This window comes from Pipistrellus kuhlii, unplaced genomic scaffold (genome assembly GCF_014108245.1).
Source record: "Pipistrellus kuhlii isolate mPipKuh1 unplaced genomic scaffold, mPipKuh1.p scaffold_m20_p_9, whole genome shotgun sequence".
Classification (NCBI taxonomy): domain Eukaryota; kingdom Metazoa; phylum Chordata; class Mammalia; order Chiroptera; family Vespertilionidae; genus Pipistrellus; species Pipistrellus kuhlii.
The window spans coordinates 34,538,177-34,556,329 of record NW_023425595.1 but is presented as its reverse complement, the minus strand read 5'-3'; the positions used below and the strand labels follow the sequence as shown (position 1 = coordinate 34,556,329).

At 50.8% G+C, this 18,153-nt stretch overlaps 1 protein-coding gene across 1 annotated transcript; it reads left to right on the top strand.

Moving 5' to 3' along the window:
- The first annotated feature begins 4,741 nt into the window (after positions 1-4,741).
- KLHL35 (kelch like family member 35) lies at positions 4,742-14,592 on the top strand. Its single transcript, XM_036426233.2, has 7 exons — positions 4,742-5,864; positions 5,928-6,424; positions 7,659-7,843; positions 9,669-9,787; positions 10,821-11,009; positions 13,169-13,357; positions 14,221-14,592. The coding sequence occupies exons 1-7, from the start codon at positions 5,457-5,459 to the stop codon at positions 14,407-14,409; spliced, it is 1,776 nt and encodes a 591-aa protein (XP_036282126.1). The 5' UTR covers positions 4,742-5,456; the 3' UTR covers positions 14,410-14,592.
- Positions 14,593-18,153: the final 3,561 nt, after the last annotated feature.

Genomic DNA, 18,153 nt, shown 5'->3' with positions numbered 1-18,153 from the left:
CACAAATAAATGAAAGGATACACCTTGCTCATGTCATGGATAGGAAGATTGGCATTGTTAAAATGTCCATACTATGTAAAGTAATCTATAGATTCAATGCAACCACTATCAAAATACTAATGGCATTTTACACAGAACTAAACAAATAACCCTAAAATTTGTAAGGAACCACAAAAGACCCTGGAGAGCTGAAGAAATCTTGAGAAAGAAGAACAAAGTTGGAGGTATCATGCTACTTGATATCAAATTATATTACAAGACTATACTAATCAAAACAGCATGATACTGGAATATAAACAGACACAAAGATCAATGAAATGGAATAGAGAGTCCAGAAATAAAAGCACACCTACATGATCAGTAATCTATGACAAGGAGGCAAGAATATACAATAGGATAAAAACAAATGGTGTGGGGTTAACTGGACAGACACATGCAAAAAGAAATTAGACCGCCTTGTTACACCATATACAAAAATTAACTCAAAATGGATTAAAGTCTACATGTAAGACCTAAAACCACAAAACTCCTAGAAGAAAACATAATGGGCAGTAAACTCTTTGGCATTACCCTTAGCAATATCTTTTTGGATATGTCTCCTTGGGTAAGGGCAACAAAAGAAAAAAGTAATGGGGCTACATCAAACTTAAAAGTTTTTGCACAACAAAACAAAAAGACACCCCCACTTAATGGTAGATCTTCCCAAATGACACTTTTGATAAGTAGTTAATATCCAAAATATATAAGAAATTCATACAACACAAAAACACACATACACACACACACAAAAAAAAATCAAACTGATTTAAAAATGGGCAGAGAACCTGAATAGATATTTCTTCAAAGAGGACATACAGATGACCAACCGTCATATGGAAAGATGCTCAAGGTCACTGATCATCAGGGAAATGCACATTTAAAATGAGATATCACTTCGCACCTGTCAGAATGGCTATCACCAATAAATAACAAACATTAAGAGTTAGCAAGGATGTGGAGAAAAGGAAACCCTTATTCACTGCTGGTGAGATTTTAAATTAGTGCAGCCACTATGGGAAACAGTGTGGAGTGGCCTCAAAAAATTAAAAATAGAACTTCCATACAACCCAGCAAATCCATTTCTAGGTATTTATTGGAAGAAAACAAAAAGAATGCTAACTCAAAAAGATATATATTCACCCCTATGTTCACTGCAGCATTAGTAGTAAAAGCCAAGATATGGAAGCAACCTAAGTGTCCATCAATTGATGGATAAAGAAAATGTGGTACATATATGCAATGGAATATTTTGCAGCAATAAAAAAATAATAAAGTTTGCCATTTGCGACAACATGGATGGATGATGTTAAGTGAAATAAGTCAGAGAGAGAAATACAAAAACTGTATAATTTCCCTTACAGGTAGAATCTTAAAAAATAAATAAATAAATAAATAAGCAAAACAAAAGTAGACCCACAGATATAGAGAACAAGCTGATGGTTGCCAATGGGGAGGGGGTGGAGGAGGATGGGAATAAAGAATAAATAACGTTCTTAACAAGTGCTTGGATCTCTCACATCCTTCAACGAAGAGTAACCCACGCCACCCTCCCTTTGGGGCTACACCATTCCCTGGAGCAGGGCCTGCGGGACACACACCGGGCCACAGCCACAGGCCCCCCCATCAGACCGGCCGCCTCAGCCTGGCCTGAGGGACTCCTCAGGGCACAGGCTTCCTGTGCACAGAGCTGGAATCCGGAGGACCCCTCCTGCCACGATGAAAGACCAGGGCCGAAGGCGGGGCTGGGCTGGGGCTTGGGGACATGTCAAGGCATCCGCCAGGACAGACATAGGTGCCCCAGGCCCACAGGTGCTCTAGTCAAAGCAACCTCCTTCCAAACTGCTGTCCTTTTCCGTGAAGCGAACTCTGTCCGTCCACCCCACGGACACCAGGCCCTGGGGCCCTTTGTAGAGGCAGCAAGTGACTTGGCACCAGTCTACGCAGTCGCTTCCCTCTGGCTCCCGGAGGCCGACCCAGCCCACAGCTGCCTCCTCCTCTCCACCCCCACCAGGTCTGTCCAAAACCCCCACGCCAGTCCTGCTGTCCCCTCCCAGGGAGGTACATTCTTGAGCGAAAACCTCAACTCATACCGCATCACAGAGGACCATAGGATGTTCACACGCATGACACGGTCCACAGACAGAGACCCCTGTCATGCATCCACTGCCCACAGAGATACACCCGCCACACACACAAATGAACAATCACAGGGACACACACCAGGCATATAACCAGATGCACGGTCCCACAGTGACGTCTGCTCTCAGCAGGAATACAGACGTGGCACAGTCACACCGGCAGGAAGGAAAGCTAGACCTTCACGCCATGCAGTCACATGCTTAGCCACGCCTGCAGCTACCAGGTGACGCTCTCCCCAGTGCCACGCAGCCGCTGAGCCCCAGTCTCATACAAGTGCCTGGGAGCCCCTGGGAGCTCACTGTCACCGGGCTGTAACCATCTCCCGGGAGAGGCCCCGCCCTCACACCCGTGCATCATTCCGGCGCAGAGTCCGTGCCAAGTCACTCCAAACCGGGCACACAGTCAATCCCATGCCCAGCCCTCCCTCCTCCCCCTTTCCCTCTCCTCCAGGGCTCGTCCAAGAGTGAGTGGAACAAAAGCCCAGCGTCCCCTCTTTCCCTCCACCCTCCTTCCCCCTCCCCCTGGCGCCCAGCCCCTTTGTCCTCCTGCAGCTGAGCCCGAGTGGCAGTCCAGACAGAGCAGCAGAGACATTGGAGCCCGGGCGGCGGGGGGTTCGGGCGGCAGGGGTTTCAGGCGGCAGGACACACGGGAGTGGCCGGTGCAAGAGCAGCAGCTTCGGGGCCCCCGGGAGAGGACATGGCCAGGTAAGTGCTTAGGACCAGGGCTGTCCTGACTGTGTGGAGTCCACAAGTCTAAGCATGTTTTATGAGTGGGTGTGGGTGTGAAAAAGAGACAGGGTGGCGTACCAACTCTTAAGGGCTGGGTGCCTCAGGCTGCATCAGGACCTAGAGCCTGAGATACCTAGACTCTTGGAAGGATAGAAGAATGTTCCCACTGGGTGCCCTTCAGCCCCCAGAGTGGGAATCCCCAGGGTGGAAACTGTGTCTGAGGTGCCATGTGCCCACAGTGCCCAGAGCAGATGAGCTGTAGAATGAGCAAGTACTGGCGCACTACCCAGGAGAGGGAAACCTTCCCCCAAACCCCTATTGCTAGGACAGCGGTCAGCAAACCACGGCGACTAAATGTTACTGTGTATTGGAAGCCGTGAGGACTAGGCAATTGTGGCATATTTTGTGCAAAGAGGTAAAGGGGAGTATAGGACAGTGGTCGGCAAATTCATTAGTCAACAGAGCAGCAAAGCACGGTTCGCAAGCCGAGCCGAGGTTTGCAGACCACTGCCCTAGGACATCTCTGCAGGGATAAGCGCCTCCTCAGGCTGAGACCTGCTCACTTGCATCTCAGCTCCAAGTGTGGCTGCTTTCTCATTTCAGAGAGAACAGAATGGGGGCAGCATGCTCTCAGCCTCTCGCCGCCCTCAGCTGCTCCTGGGCTGCTCCTTGGGACACGCCCTCACTCTAGCACCTGTGGCTGAGCTGCTGGGCACAGAGTCTGGGGCCAGGTGCAGGGCCCGGGCCCTCTACGTGGGCAAAGTTAGCTTCCCAGAACCCTGCCCACCAGGGAGCTCCTTTACCATGATTCTGAGGCAGGCGACCCACCGCCTCGTGTGACCTGGGCAGGAGCCGTGAAAGCCAGGCTGGCACTGGGCAAATCTGATCGCCAGGGCAGAGTGGTCTCAGAGGAGGGAGAGCACTTGGGATCGGGATCAGAAAAATTAAGGGGGAGGCAAGGGCATGCCCAGAGCTGTGCTCCTCTAGGGTAAGTTACTGCATAAAGGAGGGAGCTCCCTGTCCCTGGAGGTGTGCAGAGGCAGTACGTTCCCAATGGCCAGATCATGACGGGCACAATTCAGCCCTTCAGTCTGCGGATGCCTTCACAATCACCCTCCTCTGATCCTCACGGCAGCCTCTGAAAGGCATGTTCCCGTGTACTTGCCTCCACATGACAACTGTCCAGAGAGTGGGGCTCCAGACAAACTTTCCAGGGTTGGGAGGATCAAATGAAATTATAGACCAAAAGGCACAACCAAGTGTGCTCCCTTCCTCTTAGGTTAAAAATTAATTAATTAATTAATTAATTAATTAAAAAATAAAAAGCAAAAGCAATGCAAACACCATTGGGTCTGTACTATGCACCTAGCACGTTCCATACGTTCTAGTTAAGAGTCATAAAGTCACAACCACCCTGTGAGGCGGGCATTCATGACCTCATTTCACATGAGGAGACCGAAGGGAATGCAGAGGCAGTGTCAGAGGCAGGATTAGAACCCAGATCAGTCCTTAGAGCCAACCCGTTCCTACTTCTCCACAGCGCTTCCTCGGCAGCCGCAGAGAGCTTCCCTCGGGCGGGGCTTTCCCTTCTATCTCCTCCCCTGGGGACTTTGCACAGCTGTTTGCTCAGCTGGAGACATTCTCCCTCCACTCCCCTCTTTTCACCTGGCAGAATCTAAGTCTCCTCAGGGTTACCTTCCCTGACTCTCCCCTCCACTGTGTTCAGTGCTCCTTCGCAGAGCTCTCCTAATGTTCTGTACTTCCCATGGGAACCCCACCCCACCACCACCACCACCTCCATCACCACCACCACCACCACCATCACCACCACCACCACCACCACCAAGCTATGAGCTCGAGTGCAGGAGCCATGACTGCCTTGCTCACTGCCTGGCAGAGAAAAGCTTCTCCACACATACTTAATACATTCACTCGACCTTGAACAGGTACTGAGCACCCGCTCTGGGCCCGATCCTATGGTGCTGGGGAAGGGGCACCTACAGGAGATGGGCAGGAGACAAGATGGGGTGAGGAGAGGGCGGTAGAGGTATACCCCTCCACACACACTGCGTCTCTGGAGGGTAGCCTGAATTCCTTGACCAAAGGCTACGGTTCCTGTAAGGGGCCCTTCCTGATACAGATACTCTGTACAGGTTCCCAGCCCTCCAAACCTTGGGGGAGGGGAAAACTCTCTGGAGTGGGAGCGACGTGGCCCTGCTGCATCCTTTGTGGTAGAGTCTCTGAAGACGTTCTGCACGTTTGAAATCATTCCTTTATCAGACCCTTCTGCAAGATACCCCGTATGAAAGCGTGCCAGCTGTGTTCTATCAATACTAACAGAAAACAGCTTGGTGAATCTGGAGCGCAGGAAGGGCCACTGGGCTTCAATGAGCAAGAGAAGGTGAAGGTGCCACAGCTAAGGCAGGAGGGAGCCCCTCAAGTAGGCAGAGACTACCAGATCCTTGCAGCCAGCCATTAGGAGTCTGGATGGGAGAGTGGAAGGGAGAGCAGTTGAATGAATGAAAGAATGAACGCACACTACTTACTTTCATGCCTACCTGCGATGAGGGGCCTCCTGCCACCTATTTCTCCCCAGCCAGGTGGATGTTCCGACGCTATCTGTGTTGTTCCCTTCCCAGCAGGATGCTAGCGGGCGGCTTACTGGAGGAGTCGGAGCCTGGGGCTGCTGAGGCGCCCTGCCCAGGGTCTTGCCAGGCGCAGCGCGTCCTGCAGACCCTCCAGGCCTCCCTTCGGAGCCGCACCATCACCGACACGGTGCCGCGTGCTGGCGGCCACGGCTTCCCCTGCCAGCGAGCTGCGTTCGGCGCGGGCAGTGCCCGCCTCAGCGGCCTGGCAGCGGCCGGGCGGCCAGAGCGGGGTCAGGCCGTGGTGCCCGAGATGTCGGGCGCAGGGCGCACCAGGACGGACCCTTTGATCAGTTCTGGCGTGCAGCTGCGCGCCGAGGAGGAGGAGGAGGAGGAGGAGGAGGAGGAGGAGGAGGAGGAGGAGGAGGAGGAGGAGGAGGAGGAGGAGGAGGAAGAGGAGAAGGAGCTGGCCGAGCGGCTGGGCGCAGAGGACCTGCGCGAGGCCTGCGCGCGCTTCCTCCGGGGCCGCCTCCGCGCCCGCAGCCCCGCGCTGCGCCCCGTGGCCGCCTCCTCGCCCCCCTCCCTGGCCCTGGACTTCGCCGAAGCGGCCCGCCACGCCGGCTTCCTGGAGCTGGCGCCCGGGGAGGTGGCAGCGCTGCTGGCGGACCCGGCGCTGGGCGTGGCGCGCGAGGAGGCCGTGTTCGAGGCGGCGCTGCGCTGGGTGCGCCACGACGCGCCGGCCCGCCGCGCGCACCTGCGGCGCCTGCTGGAGCACGTGCGCCTGCCGCTGCTGCCGCCCGCCTACTTCCTGCAGAAGGTGGAGGCGGACGAGCTGCTGCGCGCCTCCCGCGAGTGCCGCCCGCTGCTGCTCGAGGCCCGCGCCTGCTTCATCCTGGGCCGAGAGGCCGGCGGGCTGCGCACGCGGCCGCGGAGGTACCACTCCTCTCCGCCCCTCCACCACCACATTCAATCACTGGCTCATTCCTCCATCATTCTGTAATTCATCCTCGATCATGCCTCTTACATGAAATTCACTCATTCATTCAACAAATGTTCCATGGGGCTGTGTAGGGGATTCTGCTCTTGAAGAGTTGACAGCCAATGGGGAGATGCAGGGGTCTCACACCCAATGTACGTTTTCTCTTGCCCATCTCTCTATAATGTGGAGTGCTCCCTTTGTGCAAGTTTTGTGCTGGGTCCCTGGGACTCAAGAGTGAAAACACCCTAAACCCTCTGGGAGCTCAGACTAGTAAGGGATATAAATAGGCAGGGCCTGGAACACCAGGCCAGGAGAAGGGTGGAGTAGTCCAAAATAGAAGACAGGGAAGTCCCCTCTCTTACCACCGTACCAGGCATTTCCAACACTAAGCACAGGGCCTGGTCCAGAGATGCTCCATATTGGTCATAGAAATTGGGTAGGAAACCAATGGCTAAAGAGTTTGGGGTTTCTGGGGGGTCCAGAGTCTGAGGGGTCAGTGGGAGGGGAAAACGCTTTGCTGAAAGGGTATGTAGCCTGGCTCAGTGGAATTAAGGTGTGGGTTTAGGAGCTGTGATAGGAGGGAGGCAGCAGAATTAGGGAACCGAGGCCAAAAAGGGTAAGCAGATGGGTTAGCATCAGACAGACTGAGCTTGAATCCCAGCTCTTTTGCTTACTGGCTTGCATGACTTTGGGCAAGCCTAATTGTTTTAGCCAGTTTCCACCTCTGTAAAAGGAGTAATAATCCCTGCCTACTACCGTGTTTCCCTGAAAATAAGACATCCTCCGAAAGTAAGACCTAGTGCATGGAAAGATAAGACATCCCCTGAAAATAAGACCTAGCGCAACTTTGGGAGAAAAAATTAATATAAGACACTGTCTTATTTTCGGGGAAACAGGGTAGAACTATTGTATCATAAAGACTAAACCAGGAGATTTTTCTGAGTAAGGTTAAAGGCTTTGTAAAGATTCCTTTTCTGTAACTGAGAGTCAGTAGAATAAGGATTAGTGACCCTTGTCCCATCCATAGTCAGAGGGAAGGTTGAACATGACAGAGGATTGGGAGAGGGATTAGGAGAGGGACAGAAGGACAAAGATGGGCAGGAGGACTCTGCAGTGTGGTCAGTGAGAGGGTGAGGGGGCTGAAACTTGGGCTCGGATCAGTGAAGATTGAGCTTATCCCCATGCCAGATTCATGGACCTAGCTGAAATGATTGTGGTCATTGGTGGTTGTGGCCGCAAGGGACTTACGAGGTTGCCCTTCACCGACGCCTACCACCCGGAGAGCCAGCGCTGGACCCCGCTGCCCAGCCTGCCTGGCTACATGCGCTCCGAGTTCGCCGCCTGCACTCTCCGCAATGACATCTATGTCTCAGGTGAGAGCAGGGCCGCACCGGGAGCCCCACAGGATTGGCTCCTGGCTCCTGAGCACTGCCCCCTCGGTTTTTCCCACCAACCAGGGGATTGGGGTGGGATTTTTCCCAATAACCTAGTTATTGGCTGAAATGACATGTGGTCCTGCACAGCCAATCCCAGGTGTGACTCCACCCTTTATTCAGTCAAGTTAGCTTCAACTCCTATTAATCACTTCTTTTATTAGTAACTATGTGCTCATGTTAAGAGGCTTACATTCATTCTCTCTACAGTCCCACTTCACAGATGAGAAAACAGGCTGAGAAAGGTTAAGAATTTCCTTGTTGTCACAACATTGACAAAGCTAGGAGCTTTGATACCAACAGATTGCCTTTCCTGAGATTCAGGCCTTAGAGTCTCAAAGAATAAAACACAGTCCTGCTACCCTGATGTGCCCTGGAGAGGGAAAATGGACTTCCCTTTATGACCAGGCTGAATTTTTAAAAATATATATTTTATTGATTTTTTTACAGAGAGGGAGGGAGAGGGGATAGAGAGTTAAAATATTGATGAGAGAGAAACATCGATCAGCTGCCTCCTGCACACACCCTACTGGGGATGTGCCCACAACCAAGGTACATGCCCTTGACCGGAATGGAACCTGGGACCTTTCAGTCTGCAGGCCGACGCTCTATCCACTGAGCCAAACCGGTTTGGGCATGACCAGGCTGAATTTGATGGGAACTCTTAAGAGACCCCAAATGAGTTGGAATCCTACTCAGGGAACCTGGCCCGACTTGGAGGGAACAGCACAGGCAAAGTCATGAAGGCAGGAGCGTGCAGAGAGGAACCCCCAGTGCTGAGGGCTCTGACGTGCAGGCCGAGTGTCTCTGGGAGAGGAGAGGAAGCCAATGTAGGAGAGGGAGGAATGGGAGCCTGGAGTCAGATCAGGGAGACTTTGGAACCAGGCCTAGGTAGACTGCGCTTGATGTTGCAGGAGCTCTGGGTGGCTGGGAAGGATAAGGAGCAGAAGAATGAGGCGAAGGCCTCAGACACCAGCTAGGCCACACGTTATCCCTGGACAGCTTACCTGAGGCCACTGGAAACACAGAGGCGAGGCCTACAAAACAGAGGTGCAGCTCAGGCTGAGGGGGTGCCGTCAGAATTGTCCCTGGGGAAGCTGCTCCTAAGAGGTGAGTCCCTGGTCAGGAACCCCATGCCAGCCAGGGAGGAAAGGTCCACAGCCTGCACCCTCAGGGCCTGGCCCCATGGAGGGTGCTGTCGTTCACTAATACCAAATGTTAGGCGTGGGAGCTGGAAGCTCTGCATTGGATCAGTGCTCTGGCAGTGACAGGCCTGTGATTTTCAGCAAGTCATTCCTGGCCTCTTACGCATAATCTGATTTCCTGTCTGTAAACTGGGTACCGTGATCCCAACGCCATGGAGGGATGAAGCAGACATGAAGTCAGGCAGGTGAAGGCAGAAGTGAGACAGAAACCCTGAGTCACCCTCTACCCCTCCCCTTCCCAGTGTAGGTGGCTCTGCTCTCTCTGCCCCAGTGTTTTCCTGGTTCTTGCCTTGGGTACCTTTTGTGCTCTTTCCTTCAGGAGAGCTCTACAGTGACCCCTTTGCTTCCCTGAGCACAGAGCCTGGCACACACCACAATGTTCCTTCTCCCTGAATCTCTCAGGCCTCCCCCCTCAAAAGTCTATGCCTGTTGTCCTAACTCGGACTTTGCCACCACTCAAAGCACACGGGATCCCACCAGCTCAAGACAAAGTTGTCCTTGACATCTACCCTTAACTCTTCCTGTGGATCTGGGGGCAATAGTTGCTTCTCTCTCCCCAGGAGGCCACATCAACAGCCATGATGTGTGGATGTTTAGCTCCCATCTGCACACCTGGATCAAGGTGGCCTCATTGCACGAGGGCAGGTGGAGGCACAAGATGGTGGCCTTGCTTGGACAGGTAGGGACATGCAGCAGCTGCTGTTCCTGGGGCCCAGGGTATCCTATCTAATAAAGAGGGGATATGCTAATTGACCGTCACACCCTCACAAAGACGGAGGCACCCACAACCAATGAGGGAATATGCTAATTGACCACCACGCCCTCAAAGATGGCAGCGCCCATAGCCACAAGATGGTGGTGCCCAGTGCCCTCAGCCCTGCCGGGGTGGCAGGTGGTCAGCACGGCCAGGCCCACCCCCAGGTGGGTCTAGCCGCTCCACACATCTGCCTGTGGAGTCCCCCAAACCCCTGTCCTCCAACCCCCCAGGGCCGCCCAAGGCTTGTGTTGCCAGCAGCAGCAGCAGAGGTGTGATGGGGGCGTCGTCTTCCCCTGATCACCAGGTCACCTCCCACCCCTGAGGGCTCCCAGACTGTGAGAGGGGCTGGCCAGGCTGAGGGACACTCCCCCTCCATTGCATGAATTTTCATGCACCAGGCCTCTAGGAGATCTATAGATGTCCTTAAAGAAGGCCCTCTCTGAGACCCTCTCTCTGTGTAAGGGCTCTGAAGTCTCAAATAATAAAGGGATTTGCCGAAAGTTACATCAAAATGCTAACAGTAATTACTGTAATAATATAGCCTAGGATCAAGGATGTGGGCTCTGGGGCCAATAGCCTAGTTTTTAATCTTGACTCTACCACTTAAGACCAACACACACACACACACACACACACACACACACTGCCAGCTACCTTTGTAAGCTACATCTCCAACTCAGAAATGCAAATAAATGTGCTTCTTAGAATCACTGAAGGCAGTAAACCCTTGCTTACCAGCTATTATTTAAGCATTAGCTTGGGGTCAAGTATTTTACAGATCAATTCTACACTTAACACCCACTCCAGAGATGGATCTCATTATCCCCAGCCAGTGAGAGGAAACCTGCTACGCGCGGTTCCGTCACCGGGGATTCGTCCTGGCCCTTTTGCTCGGGTGGGATGGCTTCTGGCACATAGCCAGAGCCAGCCCTGACCGCCTTGTCCTCACACACAGCTGTTCGCGGTGGGTGGCTTTGATGGACTGCAGCGCCTGCGCAGTGTGGAGCGCTACGACCCCTTCTCCAACACATGGGAGTCTGCAGAGCCGCTCCCGGAGGCCGTGAGCTCAGCAGCCGTGGTGCCCTGTGCTGGCCGGCTCTACGTGATTGGGGGTGCCAGGCAAGACAACATCAGCACAGACAAGGTGGGCGCGGATAGGATACTGGAGGCCTGCTATGTATTGGTGTTGAGGTGGCACTTTCTGGCCCTCATCCATTTTCTCACTTAATCCCATCAACTGCCCTGAGGAGTAAGTTTTGTTAGAGTTCACACACTGGGTCAGCAGCACAGCTAGGCCTGAATGTTTGGGCTGCTTGGTGCCATATGTTGTTGTTGTTTTTTAAATATATTTTATTGATTTTTTACAGAAAGGAAGGGAGAGGAAGAGCTAGAAACATCGATGAGAGAGGAACATCGATCAGCTGCCATCTGCACACCCCCTAGTGGGGATGTGCCTGCAACCAAGATACTTGTCCTTGACCAGAATTGAATGTGGGACCCTTCAGTCCACAGGCTGACACTCTATCCACCGAGTCAAACCGGTTTCGGCAGTGCCATATGATTTTATAGATTAAAAAATTAAGTGAGGGTGCTCAGTGAGGTGTCTCAGTTAGTTGGAGGGTCCTTCCACACACCAAAAAGGTAGCAGGTTCGGTTCCTGGTCTGGGCACATACAGAAGGAACAAGATCAAATTTCTATCTCCCTATCTTGCTAAAATAAACAAACATATCCTCGGGTGAAGATTTTAAAAAATTAAGTGAGGGTGAGAGTGGGATTAATTAAAATGTTTTTCTGCCAGCTTATCTGATGTGGCTTTATGGCTGAGCATCAACATAAGAGCCAGGAGGTCACAGTTCGATTCCCAATCAGGGCACATGTCTGGATTGTGGGCTGGATCCCAAGGGGGGGAGCATGCAGGAGGCAGCAAATTGATGGTTCTCTCTCATCATTGATGTTTCTATCTCCCTCTCCCTCTCTCTGAAACCAATAAAAACATATTTTTTAAAAAAGTTTTTGTGCCATTCTCAAAAATATAATACACTCATTATTGAAAATTTAGAAAACCGGAAACAGGAAAAAAAAATCACCCATAATTCCCCCACCTATGGATAGTAATTACTATTAACATTAAGGTGCATGGCCTCCAGGCTTCCTCTAAATTGACTTTTGATTTTGTCTTAGTTTTGCCTTCTTACTGTTGGTGTTTTTGTTGTTGTTTTGTTGTTTTTTAATCACTGACTTTAGACAGGGAGGGAGAGGGATAGATAGAAACATTGATGAGAGAATTATCAATTGGCTATCTCTTACATGCTCCTGACTGGGAATCGAGCCTGCAACCCTGGCATGTACCACAACTAGGAACTAAACTGGTGACCTCTTGGTTTATGAATCAATGCTCAACCACTAAGCCACACTGGCTGGTGCGTTCTTACTGTTAGTAAAATTTCACACTCTGCTTTTTATTCTTCAGGTAATAATAAAAAGCAGAATGCACTGTCCACATGCTTAGCAACTCATCTAAGCCATCACTTCAGTAACTGCAATAATAGGCCACTGGTGGGTGAGCTAGTCTACTAAACTGATTTAGTTTTTTGTGAATAAAAATTGATCTTCATAATGGCAGCTCTCTCCTTCCCCAGATGGCCTCACAGGCTTGTGGTCTGGGATTTGAAATTCCCCAAACTAGGGTCACTTGTCTTTCCTCATCCCCTGACCCCATTTCCCCAGCACACCTTCCTGGGACTGGCTGAACTGCCCATTTAGTACTCGGTACCCTCTCATGCAGCACTGTTTTAGGCCATTCTGGGGGTCTCCAAAGAAACAACTGAAACAAGTAAAGGTGAGCAGGCAGGTACAAGTACGAGCCTCGGAAACTGTGAGAGGTGTCTCAGAGCACCTGCAGGACTGGGAGGCACGTGCACAGCTGTGGTAATGAGCTACAGGACACCCCAGCGGGAATTCTGTCATGACCTCATAGCACCAGGACTGACAATGTATGCAGCCATGAACACATCTCCATGGGGGACCTGCTCTGAGGACTCCTATAGCGCTAATGCAGATGGCACCTCCGTGTCCTGGAATGGAGACCTCTCCTTGGGCCTTGAAAGATGACGTTTTCAATACAGGGAGGGAGTCCAGGGGTAGGAGAAAGAAGGTGGGACTAGACTTGAGGGCAGGGATAACTAGCGGAGGAAGATACTGTGCTGAAGGAGTCCCCCTGGCGGAGAGAAGTGGGAGTGCACGGGCAGCCCGGCAGTTGGGGGTGAAGCTTCACCACTGCTGAACCTCCTCCTGCCTTTCAGGTGCAGTGCTTTGACCCCAAGGAGGACAGGTGGAGCCTGCGGTCACCAGCACCCTTCTCACAGCGATGTCTCGAGGCTGTCTCCCTCGAGGACACCATCTATGTGGTGGGGGGCCTCATGAGCAAAATCTTCGCCTACCACCCTGGTACAGATGTCTGGGGGGAGGCAGCTGCCCTCCCCAGCCCCGTGGTAAGTGGAGAGTCCTAGGCATGGCCCTGACTCTGGTTCCATTGAGAGGGAAGACCCATGTCTAAGGGCCTGGATCTTAGAGACAGTGAGTCTTGTGTCTGATTCCATGCTAGATGGTTCTCGGGCTTTGCCCTCACAATGAGAATCAGCCTTGCATTTCGAAAATGAGCCTGGAGCCCCAGTCCCAAGTGCCTTGGATGGGAAAGTTGGCCTAAATGACCTTGCACTCTCTCCTGTACTAAAGGCCACTAGCTGGTAGGCTACTGAAGAGATGGGAGGGGAGAGCCTGGAGAAGGAACTTGCTAAGTTCCCCTGCCCCAGGGATATCAGCGAAGGGAGGCCCAGGCCCTGGATGGATGCTCTGGCCCCTGTATACCTCGCCTCTGCCACCTTTCGTCACCTCCTGAAACTCCAGAGACTACATAGGGGTGTGGTTACTCTGGTAGTCCCTGCCAGTATGACCTTTGTGATCCTAAGAGCCAGAGACTTCTGGCTTCTCTAAGTGTGAGATCCAAAGATGGTGATGGTGTTATTGTCACTGGAGTGCTTACTGTGCCTCAAGCACTATGTAAAATACTTTACATGCTTAACCCCATTAACTGTTAAGGGAAACCAGTGAAGATTGTTCTTCTGACTTTGCAGAGAAGGAAACTGAGGCCCAGAGAGGTTAAGTGACTTGTCCAGTATTCCTTCAGTAAGGGTCAAGCCAGAGCTTTCTGCCTTCCATCCAGTTTCTGGTCTAACATCCACAATGCTTGCTCATTCTGTGGGTCAAGGTTTTGCTGTCCGGTCTGGCCAGCTAGGGACAAAGTGTGCCCCAGACCAGATCCCAGAGCTGACTGTCTTTCTGTTTGCACACCCAGGAGAGCTGTGGCGTGGCTGTGTGCGATGGGAAGGTCCACATCACTGGTGGGCGGGATGACCACGGGGAAAGCACCGACAGGGTCTTCACCTTTGACCCCAGCAGTGGGCAGGTGGAGGCCCGGCCGCCCCTGCAGCGCTGCACCAGCTCCCACGGCTGCGTCACCATTGTCCAGAGCCTGGGCAGGTGACTCCGACCTGGACAACCTGAGCCACGAGGCAGAGAGAGAAGGGAGAACTCAGGCTCACCGCGCTGCTTTCCTCATGGAACCTCCATGTAAATAGACCCTTAATTTATTGCCCCCCTTCTTGTAGAAATAAAATGTCATCCAAAGGCTGGGTCTGTGTTCCAGCTCATGCCTGCTTTGCCTGGAGAAGTATCTGCTCCTTGTTTTAACTCTTTACAAAGCACCTACATATATTACTTCATTTACTTTCATAATAGCAGTGTGGACATAATTTAAAATATAAAATATTCCATGCATAAAAGAATATATCTTTTTGTGCTGTTTAATAATACTACTTCTTCCTTCCTACCACCCAGCTTAAGAAATAGCTGTTACGCCCCGGCTCACGTGGCTCAGTTGGTTGCAATGTTGTCCCATACACCAAAGGTGGCAGATTCAATTTTTTTTTTTTTTAGTCTATATAAAAACAAAGAAAGAGATAGAATGTTAAAAATGCCTTTGTAGGCTCTGGTGTCTATTCCCAAACCCATTCCCTTCCCATGGCCCTCTGAGGTAATCACTGTCCTTCTACTTGAGATTATCAACACACTTAACTTTTAGTGAACTAATTGTTAATATCTGTATTTCATGAAGCTTCAGAACCAATGAGACTTTCTGGTCAGGATAGGCCCCCCCCCCCCCTTTCTAAACAACCCCTTCAAATTCAAACACCTCGCAGAGAGAGACAGAATTAGGGCCCAGACAACTAAATAGACAAAGACATGGGTGTATAAGTAAGCAAACATGTCCAAGGATCAGAAACAACAGAACTGTAAAATCCCAAGGAAGGCAGAAGCTCTGGGGCTCAGGCTCTGTGGGATAAAGGCCTTAAAAACAGAATTCCAATCCAGGCTCACTGCTGGAAGCCAGGGCCGAGATGGTCCACCCATCAAAGAAACTGGAACAGAAACAGAAACCCAAATGGCCTTGGGGTCCGAGGCTTGCAGCTGCGTGATGGGTGGCAGAGCCACAGGCCTTTGAGACCCCAGCCAGGCTGCACCTGGACCTCAAACATCCCAAGCATTAAAAGGGGCACAAACCTCTGGTGTGCCCGAGCCCCTGGGTCAGCCTGGGGCTCTAGAAAAAGCAACACAGAACTGCTGGATAGGAAGGGGTGATGAGGGAATGAATGATGCCAGAAAGGGAATCGTGAGGCCGAGGCCTCGTGGTGCAGGTCCTGTGCCTGTTTCTAAGGCCCAGAGGACGGAGGACCTAGACAGACCCCATCTGGGCTCCCCTCATTTGCACCCAGATTGCCTTTTAAAAATCTATCACGGCTTCTGCAAGTCCTTTAGCACAGGACCAGCCCCACGCCCCTCCCACCTTCCAAAGCCCCAGGGCCCTGTCTGGGAGATCTTTCCAGCTGGGGCTGGCCCTTTACAGCCCAGCACAAAGGCCCAGGTCACAGCTGAGCTCCTACCTTCTGATTATCCGTGATTAGGGAGCCTGGGACCATCTGGACAGGCTGATAATGGCAGAGGGGAAGGGGGAATAAGGGAGGCCCAGTTCCTCAGAGCCCGCCTGCCCCCACCCCACGGGCAACATCCAGGACAAAGAAAGCACTGTATTATTTGCCTGCCCCGTCAAATGCCCAAGTGGAAATGACAGGGGCAAATCCTGGGCACGCTCTCCCTCACCTGGGCTGGTCACTTCCAGTGTGTCAAGCAGACTGCACCACTCTCCCCACAACGACCGTGCGCGTTCCCTATGCCCTTTCATGATGTGCTGCTCCTTCCTGCTGTCCGCTCGGGCAGACCTGATACCCTCCACCCCGTTTACCACTCCTGTCCCTTATCTGTCCCAGTTCTGCCGCCTGACGTATGGCCAGGTCTCTGCCTCCCGACACACCCAAGGGATGCCCTTTGAGGCAGGAAAGGCGTCAGCTCCATCTGTGTCCCCCGGTGCCCAGAACAAGGTTCTCCCATTGACTACAGTAAATCTAAGGATTTGTTATTTTCTACCTCGCATGCCTATGAGTTGGTACTAGTGCCTACCCCATGTTTACAAATGAGGAAACAGACTCAGTTGTAAGTGACTTGCTTACTAAAGTCACTGAGCTGAAAAGTGGTGGCAGAGCCAAGATTCCAGCCTGCATCCAGCTATCTTCAAAACCTGCTCTCTCCATGCAGCCACATCCAACCTCTGCTAATCTGAGAATACGGGTGTTGCACATACAAATGAAGCAAAACAGTTGTTTAGAAGTAGGAGATACAGCCGAAAGCGGTTTGGCTCCGTGAATAGACTGTCGGCCTGCGGACTGTCAAGGGCATGTACCTTGGTTGCGGGCACAGTAGGGGGTGTGCAAGAGGCAGCTGATCCATGATTCTCTCTCATCGATGTTTCTATCTCTCTTCCTCTGTAAACAATCAATAAAAAAAATAAATATTAAATATACATACATACATATATATATATATATATATATATATATATATATATATATAATTCTGCATTCTCTATAAAAAATCAAGTAGTATGTCCACTGAGGAAAATCCCATCTGACAGAATTTTGTTCCTGTCCTTAGGGACCTCCTTGAATGGAGACATTATTCATGTCCCTAGTGAGCGAAGCTCACAGGAACACAAGCAAAAGGTGGCACCCCATATACCCGAATTTCTTAGGAATACTAGTTACACCTAATATTTTGGTCTCAGTCTAACTGGTCCTTCTGTGGAATGTCTCCCTGGCTCCCAATCTACTGCTTCCCCATCCCCACTACCCCCTGCAGCCAGACAAGATCAGAGCATGAGCCCTGAGCTTGGCCCCCGGGCCATGCAATGTGCCAGAACAAAGACTTATCTCTGGTACACCATCAGAAGCCACTGGAGCCAAATTCAGTTTTTAGTTTTCTTCCCAAGCAGTTCTAATTATTTTTAAGGATTAGTATTTTATGACTGCTCTTTTTTAGTGGGCTTCCAAGGCACAATGGAGAAATTTACTTTTTTTAAAACTAGGATAAATTCATTCTTTCTTACAATCATATGAAATAGTTGGATTCTTGCATAAATCTAAAATACATTATGAGATCTTGGTGAACTTAGTTTTTCTGTATCTTGAGAAAGTATTTCATAATAGAAATTATATTACTCATCAATTATTCCCAACTATGTCAAACAAGACTAAGATGGTAAAAAAAAAAAAAAAAGGAAATGATGGTACTGCCTAAAAGATGCAATGAAATAAATCACTATTACATCATCTTTCAGTTTCCTTATTACATTGCCCTAAGTATTGGTTGTCATCTTTTAAGATACCAAAGAAATCTAGAGGTATCGATTAAGAATTCAGGCCCTGCCAAAACCAGTTACACTTTAGAGATGTTGAGGATTAAATTAAAAAGTATGTTAAGCACAGCACCCAGAGCCTAGTATAACCCCAAATATAATGACCAATATATTTATTTTCTATATGCAATGTAGATTTCTTTATGCACTAGGAAAAAAACAGTCTTAAATATTACCCCTCTTCTAAACCTAACCCTAACAGATGAGTTAACCAAGGTGCTGTCAGACCTGTGTCACTTCCCCCAACAGGATATATAATAGCTCTGGTTAGCTCTGCTTGAGTCCTCCTTTTCTGGCCCTTGTCTCACAGTACAGGCAAAACCAAAAGGATTTCTTCAGTGAAAGCACAGGAGAATCGTGAGCCAAGCAGCTCTAAAAACCAACCAAGTAATGCTTTGATGAGGTGACATGATCCTCAGTCTG

Excerpts from the sequence above, each read along its gene's own strand:
- KLHL35 (XM_036426233.2), top strand. The coding sequence starts at position 5,457 with ATGCCTACCTGCGATGAGGGGCCTCCTGCCACCTATTTCTCCCCAGCC. Across the intron at positions 6,425-7,658 it reads CTGCGCACGCGGCCGCGGAG|ATTCATGGACCTAGCTGAAA; the intron begins GTACCACTCCTC and ends TCCCCATGCCAG. Across the intron at positions 11,010-13,168 it reads ACAACATCAGCACAGACAAG|GTGCAGTGCTTTGACCCCAA; the intron begins GTGGGCGCGGAT and ends CCTGCCTTTCAG.